The following is a 26,057-nucleotide window of genomic DNA, read 5'->3' on the forward strand; positions in this document are numbered from 1 at the left end:
GCGGGCAGAGCAGTAGGGCCCGTGTGTCCCTGGCAGACATCAGCTATGACTCAGGTGTCCCTGAGGCCCGTCTCGACTCCCAGCCTCCGTGGACAGCACACCCAGGACCCCAGGAGTGTCACTTGCTCAAGGCTGCTCCTCAAGCAGAAGCCAGGTCTCCTGGGCCCAGAGCAATACCCTCGCCTCGCACTCTGGTGCCCTGTAGCCCCCTCTCCCAGGTAGATGCCATGGCTGGAGACCATTCTGTCCGCACTCTGTCAGGGCCAGTCTACAAGAGGCTGGGGTAGGAGCTGGTGGGGCTCAGGCCCTGGGGACTTCCACCCTCAGGGAAGCTCCAGGGCCTCGGGCAGCTGGCTGAGGCCACAGTTGAGGAAACTGGACAGGGAAAAGCTTAGGAGAAAACATGGGCAGGGCCTAATCACCTGCCCTGAGAAGCAGCTGGGAGTCAGGAGATCTGGGTTTCGTCCAGGTCCCTTGCATGATTTCAGGCAGGTTACTCTGTACCCCCGCCCCATCCCTGTCCCACAGGATCTCACTTGACTGCTTCCTTCTTCTTTCTGCACGTAAGCTCTGAAGACAGCACAGCATTAGCTGTGGTCACCCAGAGCAGCCACTGAGACTTTCCATGGCCGAGTGTGAGAACTTGAGGTGGGAAGGTGGCAGAAGCAGAGATCAGCTTTATCCTCAGACATGCGAGGTGAAGCCTGCTTTGGGTGGTCTTGGATCCAGGCCCCTTGACTCACTGACCTGGGTCTGCACTGGTGACTTGAAGTGCTTATGGCATCTTGACGTCAGATAAGGCCTTGGCAAGGCAGACATTCAGGGGCGATAGGCAGCAGATGGGCAGGAGGAGACTGCGCCTGGATCAGAGAGAAGGGGGGCCCCGGGGCCTTCCTGGGAGAACAGGGCCATCAGGGGTGTGGCTTCCCTCCACCAGGGAGGAGAGCCATCCCTGACAGCCCTCCGCCGAGACTGACCGGGGAGACGGCCTCTGGCCTGCGGATGTAGGAGCCGGTAGCTTCTGCGCTTCATCCTCATCTGAGAACTAGTTGCTTCTGGTCACCCTTGGTGTTCTGTGCCTCCAGCTGAGGACAGGGCTGGGCAGGGTGGGATGGAGGTCAAGGCTGAGCTGCTCCTGCTGCCGAGGATGGCGAGCTTTTTGTAGGGCACCCATGAGCTGGGGACGGCGTCAGTCTGGGAAGTCTTGTGACCACGCCCCAGGAAGGCAGGGGTCGGCGAGGCCAGGCAGCGGCGAACAGGTGCACACAGGAAGTGCTGCGGAGTGCTGGTTCCTGCCAGCAGGTCAGCGCTCAGCGCCAGGAATTCGTTACTTAACCTGCATGGACTGGTGGCTTTGTTCCTGTTTATAAAGTTCTGACTTTGTAAGGGACTTGAACCCAGTTCTTCTTTGGCTGCACTGGGTCTTGTTGCTCCGTGCGGGCTTCTTCTAGTAGCAGTGAGAGGGGGCTCCTCTCGAGTTGCGGTGTGTGGGCCTCTCGTTGCAGTGGCTTCTCTTGTGGAGCTTGGCCTCTAGGGCGTGGGCTTCAGGAGTTGTGGCGCACAGGTTTAGTTTGTCTGCGGCACGTGAGATCTTCATTCCTGGACCAGGGATCGCGCTGCACGGTAGATTCCCAACTACTTGGACCACCAGGGAAGCCCAGAACCCAGGTCTTACTCTTTTACACCACAGCTGCCTTGCCCAGTGGGTAGAGCACAGGAAGCCCTCGACCCCTGGATGAGTGGACACATGATGCTTCAGGGAGCATGGCTTCTATTTTCCATCATTATTCATACCCATAGGCCACAGAGGTGAGCAGCAGAGCCCTGCCATCTTCGCTTCCTCTTCCTTCTCCCAGTGGTCCTCCCCACTCTCCCTGGGCCAGCCCCCTGCTCCCCGAGCTCCCTGGGTCTGGGGCTGTGGTTTGGGGAAGACGTGTGCTCTCCTCGCTCTCCCTCGTAGCCCACCCACCACCACGTGTCTGTGGCCACTCAGCCTGGGAAGGTGGTCCTGGCTCAGACCAGGGTCCTGTCCTGTTCCGTGCTCAGCGACCCGCGCCCAGATGACTGTGCCCCCAACAGCCCTGCTGCTGTAGCCAGTAACGCCGTGGGTGACGTTACAGGACGCACGCGCCCTGGAGAGCGTGCGGTCGTTGGGGGTCCATGGCAGACGGTTCAGTGCGCAAGCGTGTCAGCATGTGAAAAGGCAGGTTAAGTAAATAACATATAGACCACAGTCCCAATTCTGCCAAAATATTGTCACTGAAAAGACTTCTCCCAAATGGTAAGCTCGGTCCCCCACCCCCACCAGAGGCAATGGATTTGTAAGTGGCTTTACATTTTTCTTTATACTTTTTTATTTTCAGAATTTTCAAAAATAAACTTACAACTTTTCTACTTAGAAAAAAATTTTTTCTCTTTTAATATGAGGGAGAGATTGAAGCAGGGCCCAGTGGAAATCTGCAAAGTCCTGGAAGGCAGACAAAGCATAAGTATCACATTGAACCAGCCAGGGCCCAAGGAAGCACTTAGCTACCCCCTTGGTGCCCAGCAGCTCTGGAGGCGGCCAGGGGCCCCGATGATGTGGTCACTGACCTAGCTGCTCAGGTGTTAAGGAGCCTTCTTAGGGGCTCAGGCAGGCCCCACAGATCAGTACAGCCAGGGGTGTGGTGACTGTCAGCCGCTCAGCACACTCAGCTGGCTCTTCCCTCATCCTCCCATCTTCCCCTCCCCTAATTTGAGAAATCTGCTCCTGAGGTCTTCATCTGCATTCTGTGTGCATCAAGGCAAGCCCCTGACCCCTCACCCCAGCACACTTATCCTTCTGGAACAGCTCTTCCTACCATCCCTGTTCCTCGAGGCCCAAGAAAGACTTGGGTGGGGCGGGGAGGGGGAGGAGCATCATTGCGGGGCTTTTCCCCGGAGGCCCAGTCAGGCTGGGGACAGTAGCTCGGTCTCATTCTTTCTCCCCCAAGAGAGGAGGTTTCAGCCTTTGTTTTTTTTTTAATGACTCCTGGCAGGAGAAATGGCTGAATGGTTGTCTGAGAAGAGAGAGAGGCCATACAGAATATGGAAATTAGGCTGGGGGGGGCGGGCCAAGTGGCGGGTCTGGAACTACTGCTGAGGGACAAAACCCCTCCCGAGGAATCCAGTCTCTGCCCAGCGGGCCCTCTTCGTCAGAGCTCATGGGCCTTTGTTGGAGCAGAGGTCAAGTCCTGCCAGGGCTGACACTGGCCGTGGTGGGGCAGGGGGACAGAGCCCAGGTGTGCCGTCTCCCAGCCTGCCTTTCCACAGGCTGGCACGCTGCACGCACACGCCTCTCCAGGAGGATGCGCCAGGACGCTGCTCACGCCTGTCCCCTCCCCCTTAGGGATGGAACCTAACCAAGCCAAGCGTCAGCAGTTCTGCTTCAGATTTCACTTAGACTTGGAAACTAATAAAATCTCAGGAAATCTCTGTTCACTGAAATGCTTATTAGGCCAGTGAGCCGTTCTGCTCGGTTAGCTCCCTAACTGTTCGCTCACTGGGAACTTGGAACGCGGACTGGCATATAGTCAGCTCTTGGTCAGCATTAGTGTGGCAGGAGGTGAACAAAGTAGGAGGTCCCCTTTCCCCATAAACCTCCTTGTGAAAAGGTTTCTTCCTCAGCCAGGAGAGTGGAGTAACTTCCAGAATGTTTCCTGTCTTTGAGGATTTGGGGGCCTGATAGCCACCACACAAACTAATCCCACAGAATGTAGACATGGCAGGTTTAGGAACTCAGGACCCTGCGCTGTGCCCAGGGCATACTCCGGCAGCTGTTTGCTCTGATTTTCCGTCACATCCTTTGTTTGGGACATCTGCCTCTTTCTCCTCAAAGCTGCATACGCCCCCATTCTCTTGCCTGGAGGTCTGGTTCATGATGGCCTTGTCTCCACTTGGATCTAGTTTCCTGGTGGTCAGGCTTCAGTTCAGTATTAGCGGTACCCTAAATGTTTGTGAAGGCTTCTGAGGGAACGTCAGGGTTGCAGTGGGTTTTCAGAGCGTCGCTGCAGTGCCGCCCTCTCAGAGGCTCACTCTCGGGTCCTCGCTGAGGGGTCCTCATCGTCACCAGAAAGCCTGCCCCCTCTTCCCCCACCGCTTTTCCCCACCAGCATACCCTAGACCTGGGCCCAGAGTAACGACAGGAACTCGGCGTGGCGACTCTTGGATTCAGGGGTGACTTGGAAGCTGGTCAGACTTGAGAGTGGTGCCAGGGCCCAGAGGACACTCTGCAGGCCCAGGGATCTCTAGGGTCCCAGCAGAGGGGTGTGCCCTGCAGCCTGAGCAGAGTAGTCCGGCTTTAGAGCTGTCTTGCTTACGGCCTGTCCTCTGTGAGGCCAGATTTCTGTCACCAGGCACAGGCTTTCGGGAGGCTCCCACACCAGCAGTCACTGCAGCTTGGGCACAGAGGTGAAGCCACCAGGTAATGGTCTGCATGAGCTGGCCCCACTTACTAACCTTCTCTGTAAAGCGGGCATAAATAATATCCACCTCAACAGAATACAAAGTCCGGAAAAAATCCTGGAAACAGGAATTTAGGACACATCAGAAGTCATTTCAGATTGGTGGAGAAAAGATAGCTCATTCAAGAAATAGACCATCTGCTGCCTGGAAAAAAATATTAAGTGGACCCTTAAACCTTATGTCAAAATAAATTTGAGGTAGATTAAAGATTGGATTGTAAAAAATGAAACTGAAGTTACGGGGGAAAAACTGTGGAAGAATTGTTTTAAAAATCCCAGAAAGGATTTTCTAAGCCTGATGAAACTTTAGAGAAGCTCCATGAGAAAAGTGGGAGTTCCAGTGCAAGCAGACAGCTGCCTGAACAAAGCCAGCGTAACAGTTCAGGGACAAAGACAAACAGCAAAGACACACGCCCAGCTCTTCATAGTAAAGCGTTGATTTCCTCACTGTGTAAAGAGTTCCTGCAGATCAAGTGCAGGATAAAGTAATTCCTGAAGCAGCAGCTGTGGCTGCTCACAGCACCCACCCCAGAGCTGCATGGACACGAATGTTGGGCTGAACTCGGCCCCACAGGTCACTGGTTCTCTCCGGGCCTCAGCTCCCTGAGCTGTAAAATGGGGTAACAGTAGTCCCCATTATTCAGTAGTTCAGCAAGTGCAAAGCATGTCGCACATGGAGGGGGGCAGTAAGTGCTGTGTATGTACTTGACAGATAAAACATGAAAGGATGCTTGAGCTCACCTACGAGTGGGCTGATCTTGTGTTAAGACATGCAGTGAGAAGCCATTTCTAAACAGCTGCACTGACAAGAGTAAGACGTCTGTCAGCCTTCTGAACACACATACCCTTGCCCAAGCAACTTCTTTTATACCCTTTTTTGAAAATTTAAAATCGAAATATAGTTGACATGTGATATTAGTTTCAGGTGTACTACATAATGATTTGACATCTGGCACGTTATGAAATGATCACAGTGAGTCTAGTAACCGTCTGTCACCATGTGAAGTTATTACGACATTACTGACCATATTCCTTAGGCTGTACGTTATATCCCCATGGCTTATTTATTTTGTAACTGAAGTCTGTACCTCTTAATCCCCTTTACCCGTTCCCCTCCATCTCACCTGATTCCCCTCTGGCAACCACCTGTTCGTCCGCTTTATGAGTCTCTCTCCATTTTGGTTTGCTCGTTCATTTTTTAGATTCCACGTATAAGTGAGATCATACCGTATTTGTCTGTTTCAGCATAATGCACTCTGGACCCCATCCACGCTGTCCCAAGTGCCAAGATGTCGTTCTTTTTTTAAAGCATGGTTTCATTTATTTGGCTGTGCTGGTTGGTGGTTGTGGTGCACAGGCTTTCTCCAGCTATGGAAAGGGGGCTACCCTCTCCACGTGGGGTACGGCCTGTGGGGCACCCCGGCTGCAGTAGTCACGGTTCAAGGCCCCCAGAGCACAGGCTCGGCAGTTGTGGCGCACAGGCTTGCTTGCCCTGCGGCGTGTGGCATCTTCCCAGACCAGGAATCAACCCTGCATGCATTTGCAGGCAAATTCTTTTAACCGCTGAACCACCAGGGAAGTCCCCTTCCTGTTTTTTTGGCTGAGTAGTATTCCTGTGTGTGTACACCACACTACTCATCTGTCAGTGCTCCGATTTACAGTCTCACCAGCAGTGCATGAGATTCCCCTTTTGTCCACATCCTTGCCAGTACTTCTTTGTTGTCTTTTTGATAATAGCCATTCTGACAGGTGTAAAGTGATATGTCTCCTTGTGGTTTTAATTTGCATTTTCCTAACAATTAGTGATGTTGAGCATCTTTTCATGTGTCTCTTGGTCATCTGTATGTCGTTAAAAAATGAGTAGAGAGCTATGGTACATATACACAATGGAGTATTACTCAGCCATTAAAAAGAAAACATTTGAATCAGTTCTAATGAGGTGGATGAAACTGGAGCCTATTATACAGAGTGAAGTAAGCCAGAAGGAAAAACACCAATACAGTATAGTAACGCATATATATGGAATTTAGAAAGATGGTAACAATAACCCTGTGTACGAGACAGCAAAAGAGACACTGATGTATAGAACAGTCTTATGGACTCTATGGGAGAGGGAGAGGGTGGGAAGATTTGGGAGAATGGCATTGAAACATGTAAAATATCATGTATGAAACAAGATGCCAGTCCAGGTTCGATGCACGATACTGGATGCTTGGGGCTAGTGCACTGGGATGACCCAGAGGGATGGTATGGGGAGGGAGGAGGGAGGAGGGTTCAGGATGGGGAACACATGTATACCTGTGGCGGATTCATTTTGATATTTGGCAAAACTAATACAATTATGTAAAGTTTAAAAATAAAATAAAAAAAAATGAGTAGAGGATCTGAATAGAAAAATTTCCAATCAGGTTATTTGGTTTTTTAAATATTGATTATGAGTTCTTTGTATATTTTGGATATTGACAACCTATCTGATACGTTGTTTGCAAATATCTTCTCCCATTCAGTAGATTGCCCTTTCATTTTGTTGATAGTTTCTTTCTGTCTGAAAGTTTTTTAGTTTGATATAGTACAATTTGTTTATTTTTGCTTTTGTTTCCTTTGAGAAGACAGATCTAAAAAATAGGGCTAAGTCTGATGTCAGAGTGTACTCCCTATGTTTTCCTCTGGGAGTTTTATGGTTTCAGGTCTTATATTTGAATCGTTAATCCATTCACATTTCATTTTTGTATATGGTAGGAGAAAGTGGAACAACAGTTTTGATTATTTTGCAGGTAGCTGTCCAGTTTTCTGGACCATTTATTGAAGAGGCTGTCTTTTCCCACTGTATATTTTTTGCCTCCTTTGCCTAAGATTACATGACCATGTAAGTGTGGCTTTATTTCTGGGTGCTGTGTTCTGTCCCGTCGATCTATGCGTCTGTTTTTGTGCCACTGCCATACTGTTTTGATTACTGCAGTTTTGTCGTGTGGTCTGAAGACAGGGAGTGATACCTCCAGCTTTGTTCTTCTTTCTCGAGAATGGTTTGGCAGCAGTCTCTCTTCTTGATAACCACCACAGAACGATGCACATAGAGGGGGTTTGTGCAGCGCCAGCTGTAAAAGCAGAAATTGGAAGCAGTCATCCTTCAACACAGAACTGGTGTAAAAATGTATAATATTCAGTTTCATACATTTATAATCATCCATGACCCTGGATGATTATGCAGCTTTAAAAGAAAGGACAGGTCTCCATACACTGATGCAAAGTGATCTCCTATATATACTAAGTGGTTGTGAACAGTGTGTCAAAAATCGTATTTATGCAGGAATAAAGTGTGCATGTGTGTAGGTGCCCAGCTGGGGTCTGGAGGGATATCCAGGAAAGTGGGAACCATTGCTCTTGGGGGCTGGGGCTCTGTAGCTGAGAGACAGGCAGAACGCATGACTTTTCGTGTATCATAATCTGAAAAAAACCCTATCTTGTGACACCACTGTGAGTAACTAAAGACAGCACGATAGGGGTTAGGAGTGGTGAGTGCAGTCAGACCCTCTCAGATCCTAGCTCCACCACGAGATGTGTGACTTCGGATGTGTTTCTGACCTCTGTGTGCCTCAGTTTCCTTCTCTGTAAAATGAGGATGCAAACAGAACCTAACACAAGGTTGTGAGCCTGAAGTGGGCGAGTGCACGTGAAAGCTCCTCGTCCCTGTCACGCAGCAGGGACGCGACAAACGCCAGCCACCCTCCGTTTCGCCCTCCACTGCCCCTCCCTCCTCTCCCAGGCAGGTCTCCGCTTTGAGACTCCTGTCCTCCTTGAGACTCCTCTCCTCCTTGGGTGCCTGCCCCTGCCACCGACCCAGGGTGGCTGTTTTAACCTAAAATCACAAAATCGTATCTGTAAGGAACCTGGAAATTAATCCTGTTCTTCACCTTGGGGGGAGGGCCTCCCTTGGGGCCCAGCTGGTAAAGAATCCGCCTGCAGTGTGGGAGACCTGGGTCGATGGGGTTGCAAAGAGTCGGATACGATCACCTTGGGGAGTTGTCAGATCTGCCCCCCAGGTAAATGCACATGGGCTCAGGTGGGCGAGGGCCTGTGCGCTGCCTGCTGTGGCCCAGGTCCGCGCCCTGGAGCCGCTCAGGACAGGTGGGCAGCCGGGCAGGTTTGTCTCCCTGCTATATGAGGCCCTGTGTAGCCCATCCTGGCCTCGCAGGGTGCCCCAGGGCTCACACCCTCATGGTGCTGGTGGCGAAGAAGAACTTGGCAAGGGGCCATAACAGGCTGGCCTCACGGCCTCATGCAGGAGGCCCTCACGTTCTCCTTTCTCCTCTCAGGGGCCTAACGTGATGGAAGATCAGGACCTGCGGGAAATCGGCATCAGTGATGCGCAGCACAGGCGGAAGCTGCTCCAGGCCGCAAGGTCCCTGCCCAAGGTGCTACCCGCAGCGCCTCAGCCTCAGCAAGGGGCAGGGCAGGCTTTGGGGCTTGGGGGCCACCAAGGGGGGTCTGCCCCGTCCTGGGAGCCCCACAGGAAGCACAGTGTCCTGTTCACCTCTTTGCCACGTTCCAAGGGCAGCAGAGCCCCAGGCACAGTGCACATGTAGTCCAGCCTCAGGAACATGTCATCTGGCGTGGAGCCTGGTGCCCGCAGGTGTAGCCCATCACCTGGAGGCCAGGCCTTCCCCGAGGCCTGAGGCCCGGGGTGTGGGGCAGCACAGGAAGCGGTCTTTGCCTGGGGGGCTGTGGGCGGTAGGCCTGAGCCTCTCTTCAGCTCTGCTGGCACAGAGTCCCCTGGTCCCTTCTACTGCCAAGGTCTGAGGGCGCACAGACGAGTCCCCACGGATGCGCACCATCTCCTTGTCCCGCCAGGTCCATGACCATGTCGGGCATAGAAGGGGCCTCACAGACCCTCCTCCCCATCTAGCCTCACCTGACAGGGCACCTGCCTTTCTCACTGATTTCCCGCCTCAGCTGGGCCCTGATTCGGCAGACCTGGGGTGCCCGGGTGGTCCCAGGTGAGGCAGAGACAGCTGTGTGAGCCGAGGGACTCGGGTGCTGAGCTCATAGGCCCCTGTGGGTCCTCAGGCACTGTCCCACTCCTACCCCAGCCTCCAGTTTGGTCTCCCGCATCCCTGGGGTCCTTGTCAGCCCTGCCTCCTGTCCTCGCTGCACAGGTGAAGGCGCTGGGCTACGACGGCAACAGCCCCCCGTCAGTGCCCTCCTGGCTGGACTCACTGGGGCTTCAGGACTATGTCCATTCCTTCCTGTCGAGTGGCTACAGCTCCATTGACACTGTGAAGAACCTCTGGGAGCTGGAGCTTGTCAACGTGAGTACAGCTCTGCGCAGGCCTGGCTGGTCAGTCCTGAGCATGAGTGTCCCTGGATGCCCAGTCGTCCCCTGACTGCTCCCCACCACCCCCCAGGTCCTGAAGGTGCACCTGCTCGGCCATCGCAAGCGCATCATCGCCTCCCTGGCGGACAGGCCCTACGAGGAGCCGCCCCAGAAGCCCCCGCGGTTCTCCCAGCTGAGAGTGAGTGGGGCGGGCAGAGAGGGAGGCGCGTGTGCTTTGTGCTGTCAGGAACTGAAAAGAATCCTTTAGGAGCTTCTCAGAGACAGTGTCACCTCTATAGGAAAGGAGCAGCTGAGCCGATCCCTCTCCTCCTAGTGTTGGGGTCAAGTGTTGGGGAAGTTAGGAAAACAAATACCCGAATCCCAAACGGCTAGGGCCATGTCTGAATGTCCCGTTCAGCTGTCTGGGGATTGGAGTCCCCTCGGGCGGTCTGACATGAGCCAGAGACAAAGCCTAGAACACGGCAGGGCTGGGCCTTCCTGAGCTTCTGAAGGAAATCCCTGTGATTTTTAAAATCTCACAGATGTTTTGTTGCTCAATGCTCCTCATTTCTGACTGAAAAGTAGGTTAGACTGTGAGCCTGTGGTTCAGGATGACTCTCCCCAGACCTGCAAGGCTGCTGGTGGGCAGTGGGTGGGCCGGAGCTAGAGTCTCAGCCTCAAAGTGGGCACGGTTTCACCCTTTCACACGTGAGGAAGCCCGGGCCCAGGCTGGTTCCGAGACCATACACTCCGCTGACATTCAGACATGGAAGCCAAGGAGACAGGGTGTCATCGGGAGCACAATGTCTCCTCAGGAGGGACCCTGAGATTGAGTCACGCATCCCCAGGGCCCGATCAGCTGTGGCAGACAGTTTTCTCTTTGAGAAGGTGGAGCGCGCTTCCCCGCCCTACAACCACCCCTCCTCCCTGCACGCTCCGGGCTGCCCACCTGCAGGGCCCAGTTGTCAGGGCTTTCTGGCTGGAGGAGTCTGGCCCGACGCCCAGCTCCTGCCCTTTCTCACCGACTCTCCCCTGGAGCTGGGCCCCGATACCAGTTTCTCACTGATCCCCACCCCGGGGCTGGGCCCTGATACCGGCAGCCTGAGGCCCAGCCAGGCGGCCCCCAGACTCACAGCTCTCCCCGCCGCAGTGCCAGGACCTGTTCTCGCAGACGTCGTCCCCGCTGAGCCAGAACGACTCCTGTGCCGGGCGGTCAGCTGACCTGCTGCTGCCTCCTGGGGACGCGGGCAGGAGGCCGCACGACAGCCTGCACGAGCCTGCGGCGCCCTCTCGGGCAGAGCGCTTCAGAACCCAGGTGGGCGGGCGGGGGGCCCAGACGGGGTCCCTGCACCCCTCCCGGCAGGACAGGGCTCCCCCTGCCTGGCACAGGCCGCAGGCTTCATCCCGCCCCCCAGGTGTGGCCTGGCCCGCATCCCCCACAGGGCGAGCCTTCGCTCCATGTCTTTCACCCGCTTCTTCTCTTACGACTCACTCATCTCAGTTCCGGCCTCTGAGGAGTCCCCGCACCTTTGCACCAGCACAACTGTGAATTTTACAGGATTCAGAAAGCACGCTGTCTGGCAGTCTTGGTGACTCTCTATCAAGACTTTCCACCTTGCTGGGAGTCCTGAATTTCCCTTCGTCCCCATGCCTTCCACCCATACCCTAGTTGAGGACCCCGTCACCCCCACACCCCGACTCCTGTCACGAGGACCCCTATAAAGCACATCCGTGACCACGGAGACATCCTCGCCGCTCCACTACCCCAGGATCAGATCGTCTCCGACACCACGGAGCCTTCCACGTGGAGCTGCTCACGGATGGGCGGCTGAGTTCCCGGCTTCCCTACCTGTTCTCAGCCTGGACAGGCCTCACCTCTGCCCCAGCCCATCTGAACAGCTGGTCTGCCTCTGCCCTGGAGCTCCTGGAGGTGGCTGGCAGGCCAGAGCCAGGCGGGGCGCTCAGGAGCCCCTTGAGCAGCAGGCTGACCTGGGGCCCCATATGTTCTGCAGGAGGAGCACCGAGAGGCCAAGCTGACCCTCCGGCCCCCCAGCCTGGCTGCCCCCTACGCCCCTGTGCAGAGCTGGCAACACCAGCCGGAGAAACTCATCTTCGAGTCCTGCGGTTACGAAGCCAACGTGAGTAACCCCTACCTCCAGCCCAGGGCCCCCATGCTATTCTCAGCTCTTCAGCCGTCCCGGCATTGCGGGGAGGGGAGTCACGGGAGAGGGTCCAGATCGGCTGGGCAGTCCCCGCATGGTGACACAGGACACCTGAACGCACCTACTGCTCGCTCCCACAGTATCTGGGCTCCATGTTGATCAAAGATCTGCGAGGGACAGAATCCACACAAGACGCCTGTGCCAAGATGCGGGTAGGCTGTCACGGGCAGTGGTGTATTGGGCACGGCTAGGATGGCAGGCAGCAAACGGTGGCACCAGCTGCAGCTGCGGGGTCCTGCCCTGAGGAGCGGCGTTGACGGGCCTCCCGTTTGCTGTAGAAATCCACAGAGCACATGAGGAAGATCCCCACCATCATCCTGTCCATCACGTACAAAGGGGTCAAGTTCATCGATGCCTCCAACAAGGTGTGTCCCCTCCCCGCCCTCACCCCTGCCAGCGGGGCGCCTTCCTCAGAGTCCCCGCCTGGTCCCACCTCCACCTCAGCCCGGTGTCAGTCTCTCGTGCACCCCCTCACCTGGGTCCCAGGGGACAGCTTATCTTCCTCAGCGTCCCCGTCTGGTCCCACCTCCACCCTGGCCCGGTGTCGGTCTCTCGTGCACCCCCTTACCTGGGTCCCAGGTGACAGCTTGTCTTCCTCAGCGTGGGCTCCACTGGCCACTTCACTGCTCACAGGCCTTTAATGCTGTGATGCACTTACTGAGCCCGGACACCCCCAGGCCCCACGTTCGGGCCCTGAAGGGCAGAGGGGGCTGGATGTGAACATTTACTCCCTCGGCTGCTGTGGTCAGGGGTGGAGACCCCAAACCTAAATCAGAGGAGATTAGGCGCCACCCTCAACCCCCACCCCGCCAGAGAGCAGATGAGGAAGTGGCGTTTGGCCGACGCCCTGGGCTGGTGACGGGCACTGCAGAGCTGCTTTTCCCGCAGAATGTCATCGCAGAGCACGAGATCCGGAACATTTCCTGCGCGGCCCAGGACCCAGAGGACCTGTGCGCCTTTGCCTACGTCACCAAGGACCTGCAGACTGGCCACCATTACTGCCACGTCTTCAGCACGGTGGATGTGGTAGGTGGAGGCCACGCGGCCCGCGCACTGGGTGCTGGCACCTGGCGGGCACCGAGCCGCGCCTGTCAGGAGCGAACGCCCGGCGCACAGAGCAGCAGTGGCTCGACCAGGGTTCTAGCGACAGCAGTTGCCCTGCTTCTGGCCGCGTGTGTGTTCCCGGGCCAGGGCTGCACCTCCCCAGGCTGTGGCTTGACCCTCCCATGGGGCCGTCTCCCTGAAGAGCCCTCCACCTCCCTGTTGGGGACAGGGAGTCTCCTTCCCCCAGAGCCCAGCTTGGGCTGCACCCTGGCGCCGCTGGGCTGACGGGAGGTGTTCATGTGGCGGCCCTGAGACGGGGCCTGTGCCAGGGCTGCTGCCCCCAGGTCTTCAGGGCCCCACTGGGGACCTCCGTCGGTGCTCTGGGCCCGGCCACGGCCTCTGGGCTTTGACATGCGCTGGCTTGTGAACTAGGAACTCCCCTCCCTGCTCCTCACCTGCACAGCGGGACAGAATAACTATTTCAGGGCTTGTTCTAAAGAGGAAATCCCCCAGAAGGTGCCCGTCCCAGTTCCTACAGCTCACCTTCTCTGTCATTTCTGGGCACTAGGACCTGAAGCCACAGGGACCCCCAGGGCTCGTCTCTCCAGTAGAATCACCCACAAGGAAACAAAATGTGCGCTTTGTTCAGACTGTCCTCGGGACACACTTCGTTTTCAGGGCAGCCCTTGCCTGCATTGCTGCTGCCCAGCCTGTGTGGGGTCCTGGGGGGTGGGGGGGCGCCAGGGCGGTGCTTCCTGCTCCCTCCTCTCACCCTGTGCCCTGCCTCCTCCCAGAACCTGACCTATGAGATCATCCTGACGCTGGGCCAGGCGTTCGAGGTGGCCTACCAGCTGGCCCTGCAGGCCCAGAAGTCCAGGCCGGTGGGGGCCTCTGCCGCTGAGGTGATCGAGACCAGATCTTCCAAGCCCGTGCCGAAGCCCCGGGTGGGCGTGCGGAAGTCAGCGGTAGGTGGGGCGCCGGGGCCCGGGGCGCCGGGGCCCAGGGCTCGGGGAGGAGCGGGCGTGGAAGGTCTCGTGCGGCCGTGACCCCGGCCTGTCTGTCTGCTTTGCTCGCGCCCCAGGTGCCGCCGCCCCCCGGTAGTCGCTGTTGTCACTGTCACACCCGCCCCGCCCACCGTCCTTCCTACCTCCCGCTGCCGTCTGTTAGTCCTGGAGCCAAGGTCTCTGTACCCGCTGTGTGTCAGTCTCCCCGCGTGCCCGTGAGCTCCTGGAGACGCTGGCGCCCCCGACCCCGCGTGCCCGTCTTCCCTGAGCTGCCCCCGCACCGTCCCCCCTGTGCTGTGGCCTGTCTCTCTGCTGTGTGTCCTCCTCTCCAGAGGTCAGGGTGCCTGCCGTGGTCTTGCCCGGGGGAGCTCTCTGGCCCCACGGTTTGGGTTTTCCAAACCCCTTCCCTGCTTCCTGCGCCATGGAACCGCCCAGGGACCCCAGCCGTTCCACGCGCCCGGGAGACAGCCTTCCGGGACGCTCCCGCGAGGTGCCCCTCCTGCTCCCCACCCCGGGAGCTGGCTCTCTGGCGGAGAATAGGGCACCCCCGGGGACACGGATGCCAGTGCGGCCCCTCTGACCTTGCCCCCTCCTCCTTGGCAGCTGGAACCACCTGACACGGACCCCGACGCCCAGTCCCACGCCAGCGTCTCCTGGGTCGTGGACCCCAAGCCAGACTCTAAGCGGAGCCTCAGCACCAAGTACGAGACCACTATCTTCTAAGCCCCGCCTCCGCTAGTCTCTCGTGCCTTCCGGTGCCTCTCTGCTCTTCTCAGCGCTCCTTCCTCCCGCTGAGGCCAAGGCCCACCCCCGCCCCGGGCCTCCCCTCCCGCGCCAGCTCTCCCAGCCACCGGACACTGTGAATCCCGCCTTGGTCGAGGACGGCTTGGCGGGGGGGCGAGTTGCCTTTGAGGTGGGGCAGCGGGAGGGCGTCGGCCGGCAGGCTCGCTGGACCCGGAGGGAGGCCGGCTCCAAGCAGCGGCCCCCCCCCCCCCCAATGGGGCGGGGCTCCCTGCCGCTCCTCCCGCAGCTTGAGTCCCGCGCTGCCGAGAGCTCGCCACGCCTCTCCCGACACAACCAACCACTGTGACCGCCTGGGGCCAGATCCCCTGCACGCAGCTCACGCTGGCCCGTGGCCTGTCTTCCTGCCATGAGACCTCAGCTGGGCCGGGGTCAGCCCGCTGTGAGGCCCCTGGGGCACATGCCTGGCTCCAAAGCCTGCGGCTCTGAGCGCCTAGACACCCACAGGCTGGCTCCACGCGCCTGGAGTCTCTGTCTCGGGGGTCTTGAGCTGCATGGAGTGGGATTGGCTCCTCACGCCCTGGCCAGGGAGTGACAGGCGGGCGGAAGAGGAAGGCCGCCCTGTGGGACCCGCAGGAGGGGGGTCGGTGCCCTGCACCTCCTCCCCTCGGGATGCCGCCGCCTGAGGGCGGGGACCTGGGCTGGGCAGTGCTTGCTGGCCCTTCTCCGTGGTGTGGGGTCAGGGCTCAGCAGCGGGGAAGGCGGCGCAGAGGCTGTGGAGGCCCCGCGCCCTTGGGTGGGGAGCCGCGGTTCTGTGGGGGGAAGCATAGCACGGAGCGCGACTCGGGGGGCACCGCCGCTCAGTGGCGGCGGTTCCTTTAGAGCCGAAACCCGGTGGACAAGCCGAGGTGGGTCTCCTGCCTCCTGCCCTCGTGCCTTCCGAGCAGATGCCTGAGCCACGGAGGGTGCTCGGGGAGGCCGCGAGGGACCTTCTGCTCTGCCTCCCTGTTTCCTCTCCGTCTCCTCCACTGTGCAGCCCCTTTGGTTAACCTTTTCCTCCCCCCGTTGTGTTTGCTTCTGCCAAGCTGAGCCACCGAGGAACCGACTGTGCTGCAGAAACAGCCGTGCGGAGCGCAGGCTCCCGCCACCGCCGCTGCCACCGCCGCCTCACCTGCATTGGAGACCCAGGCCCACCTCTGCCCGCAGGACTCCTCCCGGCTGTGGGCCCGGGCCCGCCGCCAGGCCTCGTGGAGGGAGCCCTGCCCCGGTGCCGAGCAGCCCTCCAGCCTCTAGCAGATGAGACTAGGGACTCCAGAGGCCCTAGAAGTGACTTGTCCAGAAAACGTTTTTTAATAGAAAAAAAATTTTTTTTATAAAATTAACACTTGGCTCAAACCTCTAGGTTAAACTGCCAATCTTTAGACCAGTGGCCATACGGTCCGAGGGTCTGTCCTCAGGCCAGGGCATGGACGCGCTTGGGCAGCTCCGAGAGGAGGCGCTGGGTGAACCGAGTGGCCCGACAGGCGCCCCCTTCAGCCGCTGCTCCTTTCTGAGCCGCACACGGTTTCTCGTCCCTGCCCGGAGCCGAGCGCGGCTGTGGCGGCTTCCACTCCGTCCCCGGCGGGCAGAGCGTAGAGGTCGAGCCAGGCAGAGGACGAGCAGGTCCCGGGCCGCCGTGGTCCGAACACCGCCCTGGGCTGCAGGCCACGGGCCCTCCAGTGACCTCAGGCCGGCCGAGTCGGATCAGAAAGGAGAGGAAGCAGCTGTTTGTCTTGGGCATTAACGGGTAGGTCAGCTGAGGTGGCTGCCTGCAGGTGTGTGATTTATCTAATCAGGTGTGTATGATTAGGACTCACTTTGGTCTGACTGTTGTCCTTTCAGCTCTGGGCTCACCCCAGGCTCTGAGGGCGGAGAAGGCTGGGCGCAGAGGCCGTTTGCTCCCCCAGCGTGGCCTCCAGGGCCTGCAGTGCCGCTGCCCGAGCCATCCTGCTGGCTGGCTTTGCTTTGCGCCTTTGGTTGCGTCGCTCCTCCTGGAGGCAGTAGAATGGGAGGATCTTGTTCACTGGGGCTGGACCAGGTCAGCTGTGTGTCTAGCAGCTCGCAGAGCAGAGCCTTTCCTCCCCAAGCAGGCCCTTTGCTGGCGCGGTGCAGTCGGTCCTGGGGTCAGTAGGTCCAAGGCCTTGGCAGCACCCCACCCCCCGGCCAGGAGCTCCGGGGGCAGGCCCCCTGCACCGTCCGCACCAGGGGTGTGGGGTCGCAGGCCCAGGGGGTCGCCCTTACTCTGGGATGGGGACAGGTGGTCCTGCCCTTTCGGTACTAAACAAGGACTTCAACACCGAAAGTCTGACTTCATGTCCTGCCGCTCCCAGGGCCTGACGGTTCTACTGTGCAGTATTCAGCCCATCCTTCTTCCAGGGATGGACAAGGAGCCCAAGCTAGGTGGGGAGGCTGCTGGTCCGGCCACAGCACACGTGCTGTGCCCTCTTCCTCCTGAGGAAGGCCGGTCTCCTCTAAGTAGGCCCCTCGTGGTGGGTGGTGGATCCATAAAGAAAACTGTAGACACTACGATGAGTTCTTCAAGCTGTTTTTTGTTTTTATGTCCTAGGTAGGTGTCTCCTCCTCTTGAAGCTGCTATATCTTATTTATTCAGGGTGTTTTCATATTGGAAAGCCTTGGCTAATCTGCTCTGGATTTTGAGATTGGTTTATTTCTCAGTAGTCAAAAAGGGAGGGGCTAGATCTTTTTTTACTCCTCCTCTGGGACAGGTACTCTCCCTTCCCTAGAAAGAAATATTATAACATTGAGGACAGGCTTCACATGGAGAAGCCTCGCTTCTGCACACGAGCGCAGCCCCGTTCTGAAGTGTGCAGGCCCTTCAGGCAGGACTCGAGATGGAGGCGCTCTCTGGTCCACCCTCTTCCTCGCAGCTGCTCCGAGTGAGCGGGGCTTCCTTCCAGACAGGCTCTGCCTCTGCGATGCTCACACCCCTCCAGGGCCTCCAGTGCTCTGGGGAGTCCCTCGAGAAGCCTGGGGCTGAGCAGGCCGGTCTGCCCTCAGCCTGTGTAGGGGGGCCCAGGCCTGCAGGACGACTGTCAGACGCAGTTCACAAAGTGTTGTTGCTAACGGTGTGGCAATGGGACTGAATTGTAATAAAATGTTATTTAATCTTTGTCTGTATTTTGATACTTGAATGACTTCCCCTTCTATTTTACTGTACATATAATTGTTAATCTGTCCGATTTTGTCTAAATTACGAACATCTTGTGGTACCAAGCGTAACCGACCCTGTGCGACAGCATAGACTGACCTCACTACATGAGAGAGTGTAAATATTCCTGGGCTTTTGGCTTTGGTTTTGTTATTTTCGTAACTGTACAACTTAGAACAGACTGAATTAATAAATGAGAAGTGACATGAAACCAGCCTTACGTTGTGGAGTCTGAGTTGGAACATTTCCTGACGGTTTTCCAGCAGAAGCGTGGGCACAGGCCAGCTGCTGGCTCTGGGTGCTAATGAGGATCCACTCTGCTTGGCTGGCACCAGTCTGGGGAACTGGCTCCACCCGGCACTCTCCAACAGGAAGGGCTGCTGGTCAGCGTTGACCCTGCTCTGGTGTGAGGGCCCTGCGGTCACCTTCCCCTCCCCAGGTTTGGCTGGTCTGAATGCCGAGCAGGGCCTGGGCTGGTCAGCCACAGACTTGACTGAATGCCGGGGTTATCAGGCCGATGGAAGTCGAGAGCTCTGGAAGGAGAGTCTCCTTCAGGAATGCATTCAATTGTGGAGGCAAAGTTTTATACAGACAACTAGCTACCAGCCCAAGGCCACATAGCGAGGCTCTCCAGACATCCTGAGCTGTGGGGATGGGAGGGATGTTGTGCTCACCAAGCCGGCTGGCTCCTAGGCTGCTGGTCAACAGAGCGTTGGAAAGACAGGCAACACTGACGACCCCAACAACCGCCCCATCAGCCCTCACCCCTGCCTGGGTAATGCCTTCTCTGCAGAGGAGAAACTGAGGCTCAGAGAGGTTAAAATGCCCACCCAGGGCTAGCCAGAGAGGCGCCTGCTCCTGCTGCTAAATCACTTCAGTCGTGTCCGACTCTGTGCGACCCCATAGACAACAGCCCACCAGGCTCCTCTGTCCCTGGGATTCTCCAGGCAAGAACACTGGAGTGGGTTGCCATTTCCTTCTCCAATGCATGAAAGTGAAAAGTGAAAGTGAAGTTGCTCATTCGTGCCTGACTTAGTGACCCCATGGACTGCAGCCTACCAGGCTCCTCCGTCCATGGGATTTTCCAGGCAAGAGTACTGGAGTGGGGTGCCATTGTCTTCTCCAGAGAGGCACCTAGAAACCCTCTAGTCCAGTGATGTCCAGCTGTCCTAGTTCGTGTTGGGCACCCCGGCCTGCCAGGCCATAGACCACACTGCACTTGACCGAGGAGGAGCCAGAGCTGGACTGCAGGGAGAGGCACGAGGGTGGTGGGGCGGCCTCACAGCGGGGGTGGAGGGACACATCCCACAATGAGTCGGTCCACGCTCCTATCTCTACCCCCTGCTCCTCAAGACCTGGAAGCAGAAGCAGGGGCCAGGAATTGGGCACTGCCTCCAATGCCCATGCTTGCACTGTGGACCCCAAACCAGGCCTCCACATGCCCCGCTCCCCATTCTCACTGGTCCCCCTCTCACAGATGTGGCGTGGACCGTCACCCAGGCTGCAGGGCTGTCAGGACGGAAGGTGCAGTGACCAGGGGGCTGGTCTAGACACCCTCTTGTTGGCCTCGGTGCCTCTGGCCTCCAACCTCGCAAGGGTCCAGGTCCCCCAAAACCCAGTGGGCGGGCCAGCAGGCCTTCTCAGCTCACAGCACTGGCCGTCACCAGCAGCAGCCGAGGGGGTCTCAGCTCCACCGCCCGGCACAGCCCCTGCAGCTCTGTGACTGCTCTCCTCAGGACTGGCTATTACAGTTACAAACAAGCATGTACCAAATTAAAGAATTTCCTCAACACCATAAAATATTTATTATTTAGTAAATAGAGCTGGGAAAAGCGGGTAGCCGTGGGGGTGGTGGGAATGGTGCAGGGAGATTTATATTGCTACTTATACCAAAATTAATTCCAGATGGTTCACAAAACAAGACCAGAAAAAAACCAACAAAGCCAGAAGAGAGAGTTTTTCATGAGAAAGGTCTTTCCAAACATGTTACATAACTGAGTTCACTTTCTTAAGGATTTATATATTCAACTATATAAAAATCAAACATTTCTGCAAAGCAAAATGCATCATTATAAAAACAACTGAGAACAGTCTTTGCACCACATGTATGTAACTAAGGACAACTTGACAACAGCTATCAAAAGTAAATCAACTTCCACTTCCAGGAAGATTGAGTAGACAGACTTTCCCCTATTCTTCTTGCAAGTATAATTAAAACCCTGGCAGACATACCAGTGGGTACAAAGCCCAAACAAAAGCCTGCTCTCAGAGGACAAGGAAGAAGGCAGCCTGGCAAGACAGCTTTTAGACACGAACTGCTCTAATTCATCCAAGCATCACGGAAGAAAAACTGGCCCCTCCTTCCACAGGCCAGCAAAGGCCAAGTGGTAAGCCTAGACGTCCCTCCTCACCAGACATCAAGGTGCCCTAACACCCTCTGGGGTGGCATTAGAGGAGGCCTAACTGGGAACTTGCAATCACCCAGCAATTAGGTGGCTGCTCTTAACAACAGGAACCAAAATAAAGATCTCAGTGGATGGGCTCAAGAGCAGAATAAACAAGAGAAGAATCCACAAACTAGAGAATAGAACAATAGAAATTACGCAGTTAGAAGAACAGAGAAACTAGACTTAAAAAAAACAAGGAGTCTCAGGGACCTAACAAAAGATCAAACACATATGTCAGCAGAGTCCCAGGAGAGAAAGTGGGTGGGGCTGAAAGAGACCTCCATGCAATAATGGCTCAAGACTTCTCATTGACCTACAGAATCAAGAAGCTGAGCACACCCCAAACCAGATAAAAAGAAATCCATGCCATCACAATTAATTTTCTGAATATAAAAGACAAAAGAAAAATTCTTGAAAGCAGCAAAAGAAAAATGACATCTTACCTGTCGGGGAAAAATAATTTGAATGACAGACAGTTGACTTGTCAGCAGGACCGTGGAGCCCAGGAGGAAGTGGTATATTTTTCCAGTGCTGAAAGGAACTGTGAACCCAGACTTCTATACCCTGCAGAAATATCCTTCAGGAGTGAAGAAAAAATCAAGACATTCTCAGATGAAGGAAAACTGAGGAACTTATTCACCAGCAGACCTACCCTAAAAGAATGGTGACACTTGTCTAAATAGAAAGGAAATGAAAAAGGAAAAGAAAAAAATGAACCTTGAAACATCAGGAAGGATAAACATTAAGCAAAAATATGGGTAAATACAACGGACTTTCCCTCTCCCACTGAGTTTTCTAAATTATGTTTGATGGTTGAAGCAAAATCCTAGCACTGTTTAATGTTCTAAATGCAAGTAGAGGAAGTGTTTAAAACAATTTTATAAATGAGGAAGGTGAGGAGATATAAAACAAGATTTCTACACTTTAGTTGAACTGGTGAACAATGACACCAGTAGACTATGGACAGGTCAGGTCAGGTCAGGTCAGGTCAGGTCAGTCGCTCAGTCCTGTTCGACTCTCTGCGACCCCGTGAACTGTAGCCTATCATGCTCTTCCATCCGTGGGATTCTCCAGGCAAGACTACTGGAGTGGGGTGCCACTGCCTTCTGCACGGGATCTTCCTGATGCAGGGATCGAACCCGGGTCTCCCACGTTGTAGGCAGACACTTTACCATCTGAGCCACCAGGGAAGTCCCCTGGATTGAATTCCTCTCCCCCGGAGGCCAAGGATCCCAGCATTTTTCACAGCTCAGCAACAAACTTTCAAGAGCAAAGACAATCATAAGAGAGAAGAGGGTACTATATAATCATAAAAGGTCAGTGCACCAAGAAGACATATCAATCCTAAATGTACGTGTACCAAACAACACAGCAGTAAAACATGTGAAGCAAAAACTGAGTTGAAAAGGGAAACAAATTCATGAATGCTCTGGGCTGAACTGTGTCCCTCCAAACTTTGTATGTTGAAGCCTTAACTCCCAGTTTACTGTATTTGGAGACAGGGCTTTTAGGAGGTAATTAAAGTTAAGTTAGGTCATAAAGGTGGGATCTTAATTCAGTAGGGTTACTGGCCTTACAAGAAGAGGAAGACAGAGAAAGAAAGAGAAACAGAGATGGAATTTTTAAATGTTTTCAAGAAACTCACAGGGAGATAGGAAAAAGAACAGAAAAATGAAAACAGAATAACTAGAAAATAAAAAATTAATTGGCAGACGTAAGCCCTAACATAGCGTGAAGATACACACAGGCACCAAAGAAAGGCCATGTGAAAACAGGCAAGAAGGTGACTGTCTACAAATCAGGAAGAGAGTCCTCACCAGAAAATGACCCTGCCCGACCTTGATCTGGGACTTTGTAGCCTTCAGAACTGTGAGAAATAAATTTCTATGGTTCATTGTTACAGCAGCTTGAGCAGACTGATACAACAAATACAGAGCTGAAGAGTCAGCTCAGCTGGAAACTGTCAACCATGGTAGAACAACTAGAGAAACCAGCAACGACACAGAGCACAGGGCCGCCAGCCAGCAGGGTCCCGCTGACCGCGCTGTTACCAGCCCAGCAACAGCAGGATGGGCTTTTTTCAAGTGCTCTTGGAACATATTCCAAGACAGACCATTTCCTGGGCCATAAAATAAAGCTCAACATATTTTAAAAAACTAAAATAATAAAGAGTGTGTTCCTGAAACACAACAGAATCAAAATAGAAAATCAGTAACAGAAAGATTACAGAAAATTCTCTAAAACACTTGGAAATAACACAATTTAAGTAATCTAAGAGTCAAAGAGAAATCTCCAGGGAAATCAAAATAAACATTTAAATTGAATGAATATGAACATACAACATATCCAAATTTGTGGGGAAGGGTAATGAAGTGCTGAAAAGGACATTCACAGCAGTAAATGCATACACTGGGAAAAAGGAAAAGGCTTAAATTCATAATCTATGCTTCTACCCTCAAGAACCTCAAAAACAAAAAGAGCAACATAAACCCAAAGCAAGAAGGAAATAATAAATGAAAACAGAAAATAGGGAAGTTTCAATGAAACATAGAATTTGTTTTATGAAATGATCAATAAAATGGACAAATCTGTAGTTTTGTAGCAGAAACTAACAGAGGAGAAAAAGAAAAAAAAAAAAAAAAAAGGCCACCAACATCAGGGACGAAACAATGGCTGTTGCTACAGACCCTGCAGGCATCAGAGGAAACAGCAACCGAAACTACCACAAGTCTAAGCAACATGTTTAACCACCCAGAGCTGCAGGCCAATTTCTCAAAAAATCCACAACTCACCATGTGAAACAAATCATTTTAATCCAACATTAAAAACTGAATCCATAATTTAAAAAAAAACCTAAGCCCAGATGATTTTACTGAAGAATTCTACCAAATGTTTAAAGAATTAATACCAATTCTACACAATTTGTTTCAGAAAACAGAAGAGGAGGAATGGCTCCTAATTAATTCATTCCAAGAGCTAACATTATCCTGATGCCAAAACCAACAAAAGAGATACAAAAAAAGAGAACTATACACTAATACCACTCTCATGAATAAAGGCATAAAAAATCGGTAACAAATTATTAGCCAATAGAATTCAGATACATATAAAAAGAATTTTACATAACCAAATGATGTTCATTCCAGGGGTGCAAGGCTGATCAACATTTGAAGATCAAGCAATGTAATAAGGCATATTAATGAGCTAAAGAAGAAAAATCACATCAATTGTTGCAGAAAAATACTTAACAAAATTCAATACTCATTCATGAATTTTAAAAGGTTATAAAAATGGAAATAGAGGGTGAACAAGAGATCCCTAAAGATGTCCCCAGGCTTCTCTGGTTGTTCAGTGGAAGAATCCTCCTGCCAGTGCAGGAGACTCTGGTTCAATCTCTCAGTCAGGAATATCTCCTGGAGAAGGAAATGGCAACTCACTCCAGTATTCTTATCTAGGAAACTCCATGGACAGAGAAGACTGGTAGACTACAGTCCATGGAGTCACAAGAGAGCTGGATAAGACTGAGTGGCTCAGCAACAACAAAGATGCCCACATCCTAATTAATCAATAGAACTTGTGAATACGTTACCTTATGTGGCAGAAGACACTTCGCTAATGTGATCAAGATCAAGGGTCTTGAGATGGGGAGGTTATCCTGGATTATCTAGAACAGGCCAGTGTAATCACCAGGACTATTAAAAAAGAGGGGAGGAGGGTCAAAGTGAGAGAGGAAGTGACAGTTTAGCAACTGCTTAGAAGCTGGAGGAAGTGGCTACCAGCCAAGGAATGTGCAGTGTCTCTAGAACCAGAAAAAGCCAAGGAAATAAGTTCTTCCTTGGTGAGAGACCAAATAATGGCCACCCAAAGATAGCAGGTCCTGATTATTAATACTGGAACCTATCACTGTTCCTGTATCAGTTTCCCAGGGCTGCCAGAACAGAGCCCCACACACTGGGGCCTAAATAGACAGGACATTTGTTTTACCTGAAGTCTCTAAGTCTGGAATCAAGGGGCAGCCAAGTTGGTTTCCTCTAAGGGCTGGGAGAAATATCAATAACCTCAGATATGCAGTTGACACCACCCTTATGGCAGAAAGTGAAGAGGAACTAAAAAGCCTCTTGATGAAAGTGAAAGTGGAGAGTGAAAAAGTTGGCTTAAAGCTCAACATTCAGAAAACGAAGATCATGGCATCTGGTCCCATCACTTCATGGGAAACAGATGGGGAAACAGTGTCAGACTTTATTTTTCTGGGCTCCAAAATCACTGCAGATGGTGACTGCAGCCATGAAATTAAAATACACTTACTCCTTGGAAGGAAAGTTATGACCAACCTAGATAGCATATTCAAAAGCAGAGACATTACTTTGCCAACAAAGGTCCGTCTAGTCAAGGCTATGGTTTTTCCAGTGGTCATGTATGGATGTGAGAGTTGGGCTGTGAAGAAGGCTGAGCGCCGAAGAATTGATGCTTTTGAACTGTGGTGTCGGAGAAGACTCTTGAGAGTCCCTTGGACTGCAAGGAGATCCAACCAGTCCATTCTGAAGGAGATCAGCCCTGGGATTTCTTTGGAGGGAATGATGCTAAAGCTGAAACTCCAGTACTTTGGCCACCTCATGTGAAGAGTTGACTCACTGGAAAAAGACTCTGATGCTGGGAGGGATTGGGGGCAGGAGGAGAAGGGGACGACAGAGGATGAGATGGCTGGATGGCATCACTGACTCGATGGACGTGAGTCTGAGTGAACTCCGGGAGTTGGTGATGGACAGGGAGGCCTGGCGTGCTGCGATTCATGGGGTCGCAAAGAGTTGGACACGACTGAGCGACTGAACTAAACTGAACTGACTGAAGGGCTGTGAAGGAGAATCTGTCCCAGGCCTCTTTTCCAGCTTCTGGTAGCCTGAAGCAGATGACATTCTCCCTGATTCTTTACACTGCTGTACTTCTGTATGTGTCTCTTCATGTGACACGTCTTTTCATAAGGTCACCAGACAGATTGGATCAAAGGTCCACACAACTCCAGTCTAACCTCATATTAAATAAGTACACCCGCAGTGACCCTGTTTACAAATGAGGTATGGGGGCGATTAGGACTCAACGTAGGGACTTAGGGGTGGTGTGAGGGAGACGCGATCCATAACAATTACCTATGTGATTAAGTTAATGATCTTAAAATGGGAGATTATCCTGGATTATGTTAGTGGGCCCTAAATCTAGTGACAAATACCCTTATAAGAGAGAGGCAGAGGGAGATTAGATACACACAGAAGATGACCACGTGACCCTGAGGTGACCATGGAGCCACAGGCTAAGGAATCTAGCAGCCGCTAGGGGCTGAAAGGGACAAGGCACGCATCCTCCCCTAGAGCCTCCAAGGGAACGCAGCCCTGCCAGCATGCTTCTTTCAGCAAGACAGACTGATCTCTGGTTTTTGGCCTCCAGAACTGTGAGAGTCTTTGTTTCTGCTTTTGTTAAGCCACTCCGTTTGCAGTCATCTGCTGTGGCAGCCATAGGAGATTAATACATCCCTAAGCCTCCTGCAGCTCTGCCCGCACCTTCATTTTAGTCCATAACACCCACTATGAACCTCTCACAGTCAGAA

The 26,057-nt window shown here is 53.8% G+C and overlaps 1 protein-coding gene and 2 long non-coding RNA genes across 17 annotated transcripts in view; 1 reads left to right on the forward strand and 2 right to left on the reverse strand.

The window, feature by feature from the left end:
* ANKS1A (ankyrin repeat and sterile alpha motif domain containing 1A) overlaps positions 1 to 18,227 on the forward strand; it is a 169,081-nt gene extending 150,854 nt beyond the window's left edge. For 7 of the 15 annotated variants that reach the window (XM_086371250.1, XM_086371253.1, XM_086371247.1 and 4 more), the window contains 12 exons: positions 8,795 to 8,893; positions 9,635 to 9,787; positions 9,884 to 9,991; positions 10,943 to 11,107; positions 11,805 to 11,930; positions 12,095 to 12,166; positions 12,293 to 12,379; positions 12,903 to 13,040; positions 13,853 to 14,023; positions 14,140 to 14,238; positions 14,666 to 14,763; positions 15,889 to 18,227. In XM_086371250.1, the coding sequence (XP_086227376.1) occupies positions 8,795 to 8,893; positions 9,635 to 9,787; positions 9,884 to 9,991; positions 10,943 to 11,107; positions 11,805 to 11,930; positions 12,095 to 12,166; positions 12,293 to 12,379; positions 12,903 to 13,040; positions 13,853 to 14,023; positions 14,140 to 14,238; positions 14,666 to 14,763; positions 15,889 to 15,892 (1,320 nt within the window). In that variant the 3' untranslated portion in view covers positions 15,893 to 18,227. Of the gene's footprint in view, positions 1 to 8,794; positions 8,894 to 9,634; positions 9,788 to 9,883; positions 9,992 to 10,942; positions 11,108 to 11,804; positions 11,931 to 12,094; positions 12,167 to 12,292; positions 12,380 to 12,902; positions 13,041 to 13,852; positions 14,024 to 14,139; positions 14,239 to 14,665; positions 15,048 to 15,888 lie in introns of those variants that run through there. The other 8 variants (XM_086371256.1, XM_086371257.1, XM_086371252.1 and 5 more) reach the window with 3 other exon arrangements.
* LOC147346632 (uncharacterized) lies at positions 7,239 to 12,780 on the reverse strand. The gene is made up of 3 exons (XR_015153062.1): positions 12,583 to 12,780; positions 12,076 to 12,286; positions 7,239 to 7,576 (listed from the first exon to the last, which is right to left on the reverse strand). It is a non-coding gene; the product is annotated as an uncharacterized LOC147346632 (long non-coding RNA).
* Positions 18,228 to 20,907: 2,680 nt separating the features above from the next.
* On the reverse strand, positions 20,908 to 24,146 carry LOC147346633 (uncharacterized). The gene is made up of 2 exons (XR_015153069.1): positions 24,048 to 24,146; positions 20,908 to 21,035 (listed from the first exon to the last, which is right to left on the reverse strand). It is a non-coding gene; the product is annotated as an uncharacterized LOC147346633 (long non-coding RNA).
* Positions 24,147 to 26,057: the final 1,911 nt, after the last annotated feature.

Source organism: Bos grunniens, chromosome 23 (assembly GCF_055505025.1).
Source record: "Bos grunniens cultivar Pamir isolate PY7600 chromosome 23, Bosgru_T2T1.0, whole genome shotgun sequence".
Lineage (NCBI taxonomy): Eukaryota > Metazoa > Chordata > Mammalia > Artiodactyla > Bovidae > Bos > Bos grunniens.